General features: G+C 40.3%; 1 protein-coding gene across 3 annotated transcripts in view; it reads left to right on the top strand.

Annotated features, from left to right (window-relative positions):
• CACNA2D1 (calcium voltage-gated channel auxiliary subunit alpha2delta 1) overlaps nucleotides 1–12985 on the top strand; it is a 520381-nt gene that overhangs the window by 300990 nt on the left and 206406 nt on the right. For all 3 annotated transcript variants that reach the window (XM_033958928.1, XM_033958927.1, XM_033958929.1), the window contains exon 7: nucleotides 12832–12963. In XM_033958928.1, coding sequence (XP_033814819.1) covers nucleotides 12832–12963 — 132 coding nt within the window. The remainder of the gene's footprint in view (nucleotides 1–12831; nucleotides 12964–12985) is intronic.

The raw sequence follows: 12985 nt of genomic DNA, 5'->3' as shown, positions 1-12985 counted from the left end.
CATGACCTAGAATGGACATTTTTGGTCTGACCAGTCTCCCAATGCCACTTTTGTTCTTCCTCCTATCACTGGCATTTTACTGCATTGGCTGTTTTTTCTTCCATTTCACCAAAAAAGGGATTAAAGGAGTCAAGATTTTTAGTCAATCTCTGATCTTTAAGTTTTCTCAACTTTGGAATGATCTTCCATTTCTTTTAAGGAGTTCCAGCTCACTTCAATTTTTTCGCAAATCTTTAAAAACTAAACACTTTGAAAATTAATTTCCCGAAGTTTAGTCTTATTTTTTATTTGTTAAGTTAATTATTGTAAACCGAGTCGAGCTTTCTTAGAATGATGACTCGGTATATAAAGCCAAGCCAAGCCAAGCCAAGCCTTTTCCAGGTATTGCTGCCTGTTTTCATCTTTCTGTGATATCTTGTGGTTTCAGGTTAACTTTTTTTCCCTTAACTTTTCAAATAATAACCATTTTCCTCTACATTTATTTGCCTTAACCTGACTTTGAAATATCTGCTTTCAGTTTTGCTCAATAATTTTCTATTTCCCCCAGATGTTGCTATCCAGCTATCCAACCCATGTTCATTATGGGGCTGATTCTATAAAGGACGCCTAAATTAATTGTTGAAGCATTCTTAATAGGCTCAGTAATTGTTTAAAAAAATGTAATTGGGTGATAGGCACCTATCACAAAGCGCATAACACAGAAACATAGAAACATAGAGTATGACGGCAGAAAAGGGCCGGCGGCCCAACAAGTCTACCCACTCAAGAACCCTCCCTCGGCAAATTTGCCTCTCCCATGAGTCCGTTTTTTAAGCATGATTCTGTAGCAACTCCACTTGTTTGTCCCAACGTCTCTTGAAGTCGAGCACGTTACTGGCCTCGACCACTTGGCGTGGAAGATCATTCCATCGATCAATCACCCTTTCGGTGAAGAAGTATTTCCTGGTGTCCCCATGAAATCTTCCCCCTTTAAGTTTTAGCGGATGCCCTCTTGTTGCCTTAAGAAAAAACATTTTCTCCTCCACCTCAATGCCTAAGTGGGCATTTCTAGGGGCGGAGCGTGAGTTAAGTGCCGCTAAGCACAATTCTCCCAAAACCTGGGCACCTGAAATGTAGACTTTTAAAACCCAGGCGCTTACGTTTTGACATAGATGCCGCTATAGTCGCAATTCTGTAAACGGCGCCTATGTGATTGGCACGCAGCCTGCGCCTGTTTTTTTAGGCACCGTTCATAGAATGAGCTCCTATGTGCATATTTTTAAAAGTGCTGCTCCTGTAGATTTTTATTTTATTTATTTATTTAAAACATTTGTAGCCTGCATATCAAAGTCTATGCAGATAACACCATTACATTCATAATAAAACTAAACATACTTAAACAAATCAAAAACATCTACAAATAAATAAACTAAATAATAACAAAACCATAAAATACCCAAATCTGAAAATGCCAGTTGAAAAAAGGGGGCTTTTGAACTTTTTTGAAAGGCCAAAATGTCAGTGATCAAACGAAGACAATCAGGGACTGAGTTCCACAGTGATGGTTCCGCTACTTGAAACATGCGAGCACGATTTGCAATTATATTAACAAATCACCTAAGTCGGGGCTGTTGTATAAGATGCTGAGACCAAAATCACATCTAAAACAAACTGACATTTTCACCTGTTTGTTTTGCATAGAACACACATAATGCGTGACTCAGCCGAGACTCCGCCTCCAAACAGCCCACATAAAAGTGGGGGGCCTTCTGCAGTGTGAATTTCATCAGGTCTTTTATGTGTAGATAGAGACGTTTTAAATTGCTTCAGACTTAGTGATTAGTGCAGGTGTGTGCTATTTTGGATATTAGCATCTAGTCATGCCTGGGGATTTTATTTTTTTCAAAGTAGGCGATTGAAAGACTCCAGACATGGAAATGATCCCTAGTGAGCCTGCAGAGCCTTTTGCAGCTGGCCTTGGTCTTAGAGAGTGTCCGTTTTCACGATGCATCTGATAAGCTTGGTTTGGCATGAGTAGAAAAGAAAAGCCGAATCCATCACCAGGCAATGGACCGCTGCTAATTCTGCTAAAGTACACATCTCTTCCTTTCTGTCTTTTGTTCACGACATGGGATTCAAAAACCTTGACAAGCTCTGAATTCAATCTTCCTCCACAAATGCAATCAATAGAGTCCTGAACTGGAAGAATGTGCATCTGATGATTTATTTAATGTGCGGGCCTTGGCCCACACAGAAAGGAATCCGTAACTGTAGTGAAGAGCTTGAAAGCTGTTTTCTAGCTCTGAAAAAGATGTCGGCTACGGTTTGCTAATGAAGTGTTGTTTACAGGAGGGGAGAGAGCACACTTCTCTGTGTCCCTTTTTAATCTATATCACTGACGTGATTGTCTTCGGTGGAGAAAGGCTCTTTGGTTTCAAGGCCCATTATTTTAAAGTATTTGCAGAGCCACTTTGAGCAAATCTTCCTGTCCATGGACAGAAACTTTTCTGCCCGACTGTTATCTAGTAATCTATTTTGATTCATTTCCATCGCTCATAGTCCTTAAGGGGGGTCAACTTTATGAAGTAAATTTCAGGCAAAGCCTAGGAATGGAAGAAAGTTAATTCTTGTGTTCCTTCTTGACAATCTGCAGAAAACTGTGACAGGAATCTTCTTTGACACTAGTTTTGCTGGATTTCTCAGCAGCCTTTGACATTGTGAATCATGATATCATGCTTACAAGACTGGTAGAAACAGACAGTGACCTAGCTAAAACATCAGGGCCCCTTGGGAAAAATACCATATCAAGGAAAAGAAATATAAAGACTTCAAGAAAAGAAAGTTGAATAAAATATAAGTATATGCTCAAAGTCAAGACTTACCAAATGGAATAGCACAGTACCTGCTGGTACACTGGGCTCGGAAAATGAGTTGGACTCTCTTTTCAAAAGCATCTAGGAGCCTTTTGGGCAGAGAGCAAGTGTGGCTGTTCTAAATTATTGAAGGTAGGAGGAGGTGGTACTTTGATGTCTTAGAGGATCCTGGGTGTGTAGGTGAGTCACTGAGAGGCTTGTACACTCCCACTCCCACTCCCTGCTCCCGTGCAGTTCTCTAACTTGTAAAACTGAAATGGTAGGAATTTTGGAGAAAAAAAGGAGGCCCTCCAGGCTTGGGGGCACATGGGATTTCCTACCCACTCCATGCAATTGCTATGCTACTGGAAACAGATAAGAGTGGTACAGGATTTGCATGGTTCTACTCCTATCATTATTTCTATAGCGCTACCAGACATACGCAGCGCTGTACAGAGTCACAAATGAGACAGTCCCTGCTCGAAAGAGCTTACAATCTAAACAGACAAGACAGACAAACAGGATGCCAGGGTGGGGGATACAGTTAGGGAGATGGTTAATCTGCTGGCTAGGGGAGAGGAACAAGATGGCGACGGAGCAAGTCGCTTAGCGGGAGGCTCCTGCTACGCCGACAGATTAATTTCTACTTCTTATTTCTGTGTCGTTTCTTATAATGCCGAAGCGCAGAGGAAAACAGAGGGGAGATCTTCCTGCCTCCTCTGCCACATCGCTAACACGCCATGCTGTGCCGGTTGTTCAGGGCGTATCTGCGGATCGAGGGGGGGTTGACCTCGATCATGGACAACGATGTTGTGCTGAGCCCTGCTGGTCTGGGAGTTCCCCCATTCCCCGGGATGCTATCTGGGACGCCGACTTCACTACAGGAAGTGGCGGGGCTGAATACTCTGCCAGCGCGGTTTAGCTCACCTTTGACCCCGGAGGCAGTTGCAGTCTTGCTGGAGTTACAGCTATCGCCAGCGTCTGGGGGACCTGATGTTCCGCGAGCCTTGGGAAGGTTCTATTTCTAATCAACTGGATGCTGTTTCTCCTCAGATGTTTCCTACTCTCCTCAGCCCGCTGAAAAAACCAACTGTGATTGATATGGAGGCAATCTGGTAGGCTACTGAAAGCCTTCATAAGGTGTGCTTCCACTTTATTTCTACTTCACAAGCTTCTTCAGTTCAAATAAAAAATTTAGAATAAAAAGTTCAGCATCAAGATATAAGAATGGACAGTTGAGAAGCAGGTCTCTGAACTAAAAAGTTCCTTCAATCAGCAATTTAAGGACAAAAGCTTGTTGGTTAGGAACCTGGAAAGTTGATCAGTCTAAGATTTAAATTCCTATTTGTATTTTCCAGTCACCTAAAGAACTTTTTCAACTGTTCTTAACCCTTTCAGGACCATAAGGATCGTAGGCCAATTTTTGTGGTTTTGACGACATTTTTATGGTAAAAAGGGCTTGCAGATGCCAAAAAATTGATTTTTTTTGTGAAATATCATTATTTTTTTTTTTTTAAATCACACTTCTGGCTTATGGACAGTGTGGCAAGTGAATCTTCTCGTCAATCTGGCAACGACGCTAATGAATGAATGTCGGAACCAGTTTGTTTACATAAAGGCAGTATCATATGGAATCCGTACATATCAAATTTAGAACTGTAGACTATCCCAATCAAAATTTATAGGATTTTAAAGTTATGGGACAAATATGTCCCTTGGTCCTGAAAGGGTTAACCCCAGTTCTAAAATATCTGGAGACAACTAAGTCCCCACTACAGAAACTGTACTATTTAAATGTTCCTAAAGAACTAAATCAGGAATTGGGGAACCAATCCGTGAATTTAAATCTTACAGATATTTTGGAATCTTCTCAGAGTGAAATTTCAGACAAAGAGGCAATTCTTCGTCTGTTCTTTAAATCTGAGATTCAGTAGCCCCAGAGAGGTCCACCGATATCACTACCCAGATTATTTAGTTCTAACAACTGATTTGCTCTTTAATCTGGAATATAAAGATATGTTTCCTTTTTCCTTGATTCTCTCTCCTTAAGTTGTGGACTGTCTGCATAGTACATTTATATTGAATATTATAAGTATTATTTCTTATTGGATATTGTTATTTTTTCTTATCAAAGTTTGTTTTCTCTTTGATGTAAATTTAAAAAAAAAAAATCTGCTGGCTAGGGTGGTGAGCAGCGGGGAGTAGAGTTATGGATTGAAGGCCTAGGCAACGCTGTTTATAGTACTACAATGCATAGACAGCACGGTATATATACAGACATAAATGCTCACTAGATGAAGATTTGAAATCCTGACAGAAAGCCAAATATTTTTTGAAATTAAAAAAAAGCACATCTCAGGCACATGAGTAAAAGATGTGTCTCATGCATGCACATGAGTCGAGTCTCTTTCATTTGAAAGGAAGCTCCGGAATGAGAGAGCATAGGATGACGTTAAGCTCCGGAGTAATCTAAGGAAATACTTTTTTACAGAAAAGGTGGCAGATGCGTGAATAGTCTCCTGGTAGAGATGGTGGAGACAAAGATTGTGTCTGAATTCAAGAAAGTGTGGGACAGGCACATGCAATCTCTTAGGAAGAGGAGGAGATCGTGGATGCTGTGGATGGGCAGACTGGATGGGCCATTTGGCCTTTATCTGCCGCCTTTGGGTGATTATCTTCATAAAAGTAGTTAATAAATCCCAATAAATTAAATATTTTAAATACTGCTGCGTATTGAAGTCACCAGATTTATTACATTACATGCCACTTCTTGAGGTCTCCTCAGATTAGCTGAGGTGTAATGGGTGCATTCTTCATTTGCCTCCAACACTACCTATCTGCTGTGTTAGGTGCCATTGACTCGTGTTCGAGTCCTAGAGACTTGATGAATTTACATATCTAAAAAGAGATTGGTTTTGTGCTAGTCCAGTAAGGTCCTACAAACTATTTACTATATGAAAATGTAACCTGGTTCAGCTGGAGAGAGAGAGGGAAAGACAGATCTGCATGTAATAGTGTCATAAAACTAAGGGTTTAAGTTTCTAAGGCCTCAGACCCCTTTTTTCCAAGGTAACTGGGGGTGAGGATAGCAGGTAACTGAGCAATTATTTTTGAGAAGATTTCTATATAAGAAAAGTATTATTGCTTTCTTAAAGAAGATACACCTACCATATATAATCAAATATAAGCTGATCCAAATAAAAAACCGAGATAACCTTTTATCCCCCCAAAAAAGGAGGAAAAAAGGTTGATGGAAATATAAACTGGAGGCGGGGGGGGGGTGTTAATATTCAAGTGCCCTGCCCTGCCAGGCTCTGCATCCAGCCCCCCTCCATCTCTGCCCTGCCAGGCTCTGCACTTTGTCTTCCCTCCTTCCCTGCCAGGCTCTGTACTCTTTTCCCCCTCCCTCCCTGCCCTTTCCCCTCTCCCTCCTTCCCTCCTGATGCCTTGCAGGCCTCCATTGGGCTTGCTGTAAGACCTGGTGGTCCAGCGGTGGGCCAGGACAGGAGGGATCCCTCCTGCCTCCTGTCCCAGCCAACTGCTAAAACTTTTACCTCCCTCCCAACTCCCCTGCCTACCTTTAAAATCCCCGGTGGTCCAGTGGTGAACTGGAGCAGTATCGGTCTTCCCGTACTCCTGCCCTGTGCAGAGCTACTAATGATTGGCTGCCACGAGTTCTCACAGGCCATGCTGGCCATCTAAAGCAGCAGGAAGGCATGCAGTTGGGTTCAGTCAGTGGCAGGAAATGAAGGCAGAAGAATTCATAAGATTACAATGTAGAGCTAATCGTAGATTTTGGTTTTGTCTTTAACTTCTCTTTGTGTCAATTGTCATTATGTGTTTTATTGAGTACATAAGTATTTCTGTAGTCCACTTAGGGATTGTTACAATAGAAATGAATCAACTAAACTATAGCTTGATAAATTTTATATGAATGTAGTAGAGGAACAGTTTAGAATGTGGACCAGAGAGTGTGAAAAGAAATTTTTTGCCCAATTTGGATGCTTCGTTTACACTCTAATAGTTAACAGTCTTAAGACTGGTATCTTATCCCAACAATGGAAAACTGCGACTATTCATCATAAGAACATAAAAATAACCTTACTGGGTCAGACCAATGGTCAATCAAGTCCAGTAGCCCATTCTCACGGTGGCCAATCCAGGTCACTAGTACCTGGCCAAAACCCAAGGAGTAGCAATATTCCTTGCTACCAATAAAGGGCAAGCAGTGGCTTCCCCCATGTCTTTCTCAATAACAGACTATGGACTTTTCGTCCTGGAACTTGTCCAAACCTTTCTTAAAACCATCTTTGTTATCTGTTCTTACCACAACCTCTGGCAACGTGTTCCAGAGCTTAACTAATCTCTGAGTGAAAAAAAGTTTCCTCCTATTGGTTTTAAAAGTATTTCCCTGTAACTTCATTGAGTGTCCCCTAGTTTTTGTAATTTTTGACCACTGTCTATCAATCCACTTTCTACCCATTCTACTCCACTCAAGATTTTGTAGACTTCAATCATATCTCCCCTCAGCCATCTCTTTTCCAAGCTGAAGAGCCCTAACCATTTTACTCTTTCCTCATACGAGAGGAGTTCCATCCCCTTTACTATCTTGGTCGCTCTTCATTGAACCTTTTCTAGCACCACTATATCTTTCTTGAGATAAGGAAACCAGAATTGAATGCAATACTCCAGATGAGGTCGCACCATGGAGCAATACAGAGGCATTATAATATTCTTAGTCTTGTTAACCATCCCTTTTTTAATAATTCCTAGCATCCTGTTTGCTTATTTGGCCACCGCCACACATTGAGCGGAAGGTTTCATTGTATTGTCTACAGTGATGCCCAAGGTGGACCCTAATATCCGGTAACTGTGATTCAGGTTATTCTTTCCAATGTGCATCACTTTGCATTTGTCCACATTAAATTTCATGTGCCATTTGGACACCCAGTCTTCCAACTTTTCTTCTACTTTTCTCGTCTCAGAAAGAGAATGTCCTCTTCCCTTCTTCTCTAACAGACAGATAGTAGTTCACAGGTTGCTGTGAAAACTATCTTTAATGCAGATCTGCTACAACCTCCCTCTTAGAACCAGGTTTACTGAGGGTTAGGCACTCCTATCATCAAAGACCAGAAAGTGAGCAATCTTGAAGAATCAAACTATTGACCAATCGCAAAAATTCCATTTCCGGCTAAATTGACCAAGAAAATAGTATTTAATCAGATTTCTGAATTTGTGGAATCTACAAATATTCTTCACCCTAATCAAATAGGCTTTATGACAAATCACTCAACTGAGCATTCTCTCTTAGGGATGACAACCACGATTCTTTATCATGTAGACCATCAGAATTCTATACTTCTCATCTCCCTTGATCTTTCAGCTGCTTTTGATAAGGTAGTCCACTCTCGCCACTTACAAAGACTGGAATCCATTGGGATTACAGATTAGGTACTTAATTGGTTCAAGTCATATTTCTTCAACCGACAATCCAAAGTCTCATTCAACAACTCTGCTTCGGACCTTTTCACCAACCAAAGTGGGGTTCCCCAAGGTTCTATCCTTTCCCCTCTGTTATTTAACATTTTTCTGTCCCCTCTTCTTACTCTCTGCCAATCCATTGGATTTTCTGTTTTTGCTTACGCAGATGACATTCAGTTACTGTACTCTCTCAATCCAGCAAACATCAACGAAATCACAGAGATCAATAACAAATTAGATATAATAAGGCTTTGGCTCAACGATAACATGTTAGCACTAAACATTACCAAAACAAAATCCATGATCTTCCCATTGAAAGAGGGAATAACACTTCATGCCCCAATCTTACTTGACAACCTACCTCTAGACAACGTCGCTTCAATAAAAATCCAAGGGGTTGTATTTGACAATAAATTAACTTTTCATGATCATATTAGTACCATAGTTAAATCCTGCTTCTTTAAACTAAAGATGATCTGTTCTATCTCCAAATCTTTGAATATTCTAGTCCATTCTCTTGTATTGCTAAAATAGATTATTGCAACGGTTTATTTACAGGGATCACTCAGAAAGAAATGAGATGAATTCAGATCATCCAAAACTCAGCTATAAAATTCATTTCTAAGGCTAAGAAATTTGATCATGTGACCCCCCCCCCCTATTATTTAAAGCTCATTGGTTACCCATGAAACAGAAGATTACCTATAAAAATCACCCTATTAACCTTTAAAACACTTCTAACAAAATCTCCCCAATTTATTGAAAAATACTTAATCCCCTATGAACCATCCTGTCTTCTAAGATCTGCGGACTGTAAATTACTAACCCCCTCCCCCCCTATTATTTAAAGCTCATTGGTTACCCATGAAACAGAAGATTACCTATAAAAATCACCCTATTAACCTTTAAAACACTTCTAACAAAATCTCCCCAATTTATTGAAAAATACTTAATCCCCTATGAACCATCCTGTCTTCTAAGATCTGCGGACTGTAAATTACTAACCGTGCCATCTTTACCAGCTTTCCTTTTTCCTCATTTTGTATTGCATAGATCATCAAGAGAAACTAGAAACTTCTACTTATTTGCTTATCCAAAAATTAATGGGTGTAGATATAAGACCTTCTTAGATAGGACCCTAGCATTTCAAGCTGGTAGGCAACAATCTTGGTTAGGTAAATGTATTCAGCAAGCTATGTTATCCTATTGTAGTTTTCGGAAATTAATTAAGACCACTTTGTTCGATAAGTTTATTACTTAGTGAGTTTTATTATTGAAATTCTATTTTACAAATATTTGTATTTTTTACTGTATTATTGTATTTCGCTGATTGTCCAGCTCTTTTTAGTGTAATCTGCCTAGAATTTTTGGTTATGGCAGTATAAAAGAATAAAGTTGTTATTATTATTACGTATTATAGGCATCAAGCGTCAAGACATCTTTTCAGTGGTAGCCCCCGGCTTTGGAACACTTTTCCCACTGCTGTCAGAGAAGAAAATAACTTAGATTGTTTTAAAGCTCTTCTCAAAATATACTTATTTGAAGATGCCTTTAGTGCTTAAATCCTCCAGGGGATATTCCTGCTTTCCTTTCAATAGACTCTCACTCTACTTCTAAAAGAATCAGATCCTTGTACCCCCATTCCTTTTGCTTTGCTCCTTTTTATGTACTTTATTCTATATCGATTGTATTTCTACCCCAGTTCCTTCAGTATCTTCTTAATTCTTGTTAATTGTCCTTTTTGTAACGCCATTTACTGAAGTTGTTTTATTCTTTTTAATTGTACTGTCACAGGTGTTTTTGAATTTTAGTTTTGTTTTCCCGTTTTTATCTGTAAATCGCTTAGAAATTGTATAAGCGATAGCATCAAATTTTAATAAAAACTTGAAAAGGTGCAATAGGATTCCTCCTCTTTCATTCAGTTTATTGAATCCTGAATTGCTCCCTTCTCTTGATGTGCTTAGTGAGTGTAATTGATTCTTGCCTGTTTAGAAGTATTTTGAGAGTTTTTTTAAATAACTCTTCATAAAGACAGCTGAAAAAAATTATTGCAAATGTGCTTTCCTAATGCTTCTTCTTTACGCTATGAAGGTAATTTTAATTGCAGGGCAGACCTGTCAAAAAACTGGCAGACACAGTTACCGACAGGTCTGCAGCCGTCGGGTTTTAGGATAGTAAAACCCGATTCAAAATAGCCAAACTCCTTTGGCTCGGCCCTATTTCAGATCATTTACCCACCTCCATCCCTCTACCTTCCGGCCCCACTCTTCATCTTGAGTTTTCAAGCAAAGTCCTAGGCATCATCTTAGACTCCTCTCTCTCCTTCAACGATCACCTCAACTCCCTGGTAAAAAAAATGCTTCTTTAGCCTCCATATGTTAAGAAAAGTAAGATCTTGCTTTCATCACTCTCATTTCGCCATCCTCGTCCAATCCACCATCCTCTCTAGACTAGACTACTGCAACTCCATCTATATAAGCCTAACTAAGAAAAACCTCCATAGACTTCAGCTAATTCAGAACGCCGCTGCCAAGCTTATTTTCGCAAAAGGCAAGTTTGATCACGTTTCCCCACTCCTCTCCAAGCTTCACTGGCTCCCAGTATACTCCAGAGTCCTCTATAAATGTGCCTGCTTAGCCTTCAAGATTCTACATGGCATCCTTCCTCCCGTTATCCCACTCTTCTGGAACTCATCAAACCCGCTCTCTTCTAGACCCTCCCAAAAACTGAAACTATCTTTCCCATCTATAAAAGGTATATCCCGCACAGGAAAACTTGGAACATCCCTCCCCTTTAGAACCACTGAACTCTGGAACAACCTCTCATCCCCGCTCAGAAATTCTAGCTCCTTCCAATCCTTCCGTAAACGCCTGAAAACTTGGCTCTTCTCAAAAATCTAATTCTCCTCCCGTTCTCTAGTACCCTGCCCCTCTCTATCCTCTCAGTCCCTCTCCTATATCCCTTCTTTGTAATTCCTTTCCTCTTAACCTCTGTAAACCGTACCGAGCTCTGCGCATGCGGAGATGGCGTGGTATACAAACCTAATGGTTTAGTTTAGTTTAGTTAGTGAATCAATCGCTTGGCTATTTTGCCTGGGCTTTTATTAAGTTGCTTGGGTGAATCAGAGAGGAGAGGAGATTGATCGGGCAACAGTTTAGTGGGTCGGGGAACTGGCTTTGCAATTGTCGTTACAGGATCGGTAGGTTTAGTTAATCTAGGCCTTAGATGCTTAATCAAGTGCCTGTGTATCCATGAAATAAGGGTAAAGGGGATGGGAATTGATGTGCCTGGGGCAATTGCATTCACAACCTCAGGGTGGCCACTAGGTGGCTACTTCACTCCATAAGTCACCAAAATCATTCCTATCTCAGATGTGTAAATCATAGATCTAGAATGTGCAAGGTGATGTTATTGTATAATCCATATTTTAATTGTGAATGTCATTCGTTCTGTGGCCAACCACCATCCTACCAGCAGAGTGCATGATACCAAGTCACAGTATGTACTTTTATTCTGGTTGATAGGAGTCAATTTTTCATGTAAACCAAAGTTAACAGTTTACAAAATACCCATTCACATAGCTAAATGTAAATCTTCTACCTCCCTCCCCCTCCCCCAAGACTTGAAAAATAAATATAATATGAAAATCGTTCCAAACCCAAATGGGTCAATCAGTTTTGAACACACATGCTAAATCTGAATGATTTACTGGAGATCTGCTTTAATTGCTGAGTGTGGCCTAGTGGTTAAAGCTACAGCCTCAGCACCCTGAGGTTGTGGATTTAAACCCCACACTGCTCCCTGGTACCCTGGGCAAGTCACTTAATCCTCCACTGCCCCAGGTACATAAGGAAAATGCTTGAAGTACCGCTTTGAGTGGGGTTCTTTAACTACAATAAGGCAATATACAAGTCCCTTTCCCTATTGTCTGTCCCCTAGCACCAGTCAGAAAAGGAGACAGAGGGATCTTTCTAGTTATTTAAATCGAAAACGCGTAGGATTGTATTTTCTAATGCTGATATGAGAGCCATCTTCTCAAGCTAGCTTAGTGAATCTGAGTTTCCATGGAACTGGCTAGAAAATGCTCATCCGATTGTGCTGCAGAATACAAATTGCAGCGATTCAGCTTCACTGCTGGGCCGGCCTACCTCATGAATATTAATACACACAGCTGATCTTTCGGAAAGTGATCACATCCATAAACATGAAAATCTTGTTAACTTGCGCTAATGAGCACTGTGTGGAAAAGCTGGTCCCAGGGCAGTTTTACAATTATAATGTATTTCATTATTTATCTTCCTTGCCATGTAATATTTCCTATATTTAGACTCCTTTTGTTAGGAATGCTTTGTGTACTTTAATGAAGGCCCTGGAAATCTATTCAGTGTTAATGATGGTGACACAGATGTTACATGTATGAACAAAATATGCCACTGGGAGCAACTGTTTCTCAGTGGTGAGAGGAAATATAATTCGCTCTGTTTTGTTTCCTCATCGAAATCTCTGTCTCTTTTCACAGCCACTATAGTGTTAAATGAGCTGAACTGGACAGGAGCATTGGATGATGTGTTTAAAAGAAACAGAGAGGAAGATTCGACTTTGTTGTGGCAGGTGTTTGGCAGTGCAACAGGCCTAGCCAGATATTATCCAGGTAAGCATCTCCTCGTAATGCA

This window comes from Geotrypetes seraphini, chromosome 9, assembly GCF_902459505.1.
Source record: "Geotrypetes seraphini chromosome 9, aGeoSer1.1, whole genome shotgun sequence".
NCBI lineage: Eukaryota > Metazoa > Chordata > Amphibia > Gymnophiona > Dermophiidae > Geotrypetes > Geotrypetes seraphini.
This window is presented reverse-complemented; position numbering and strand designations above follow the sequence as displayed.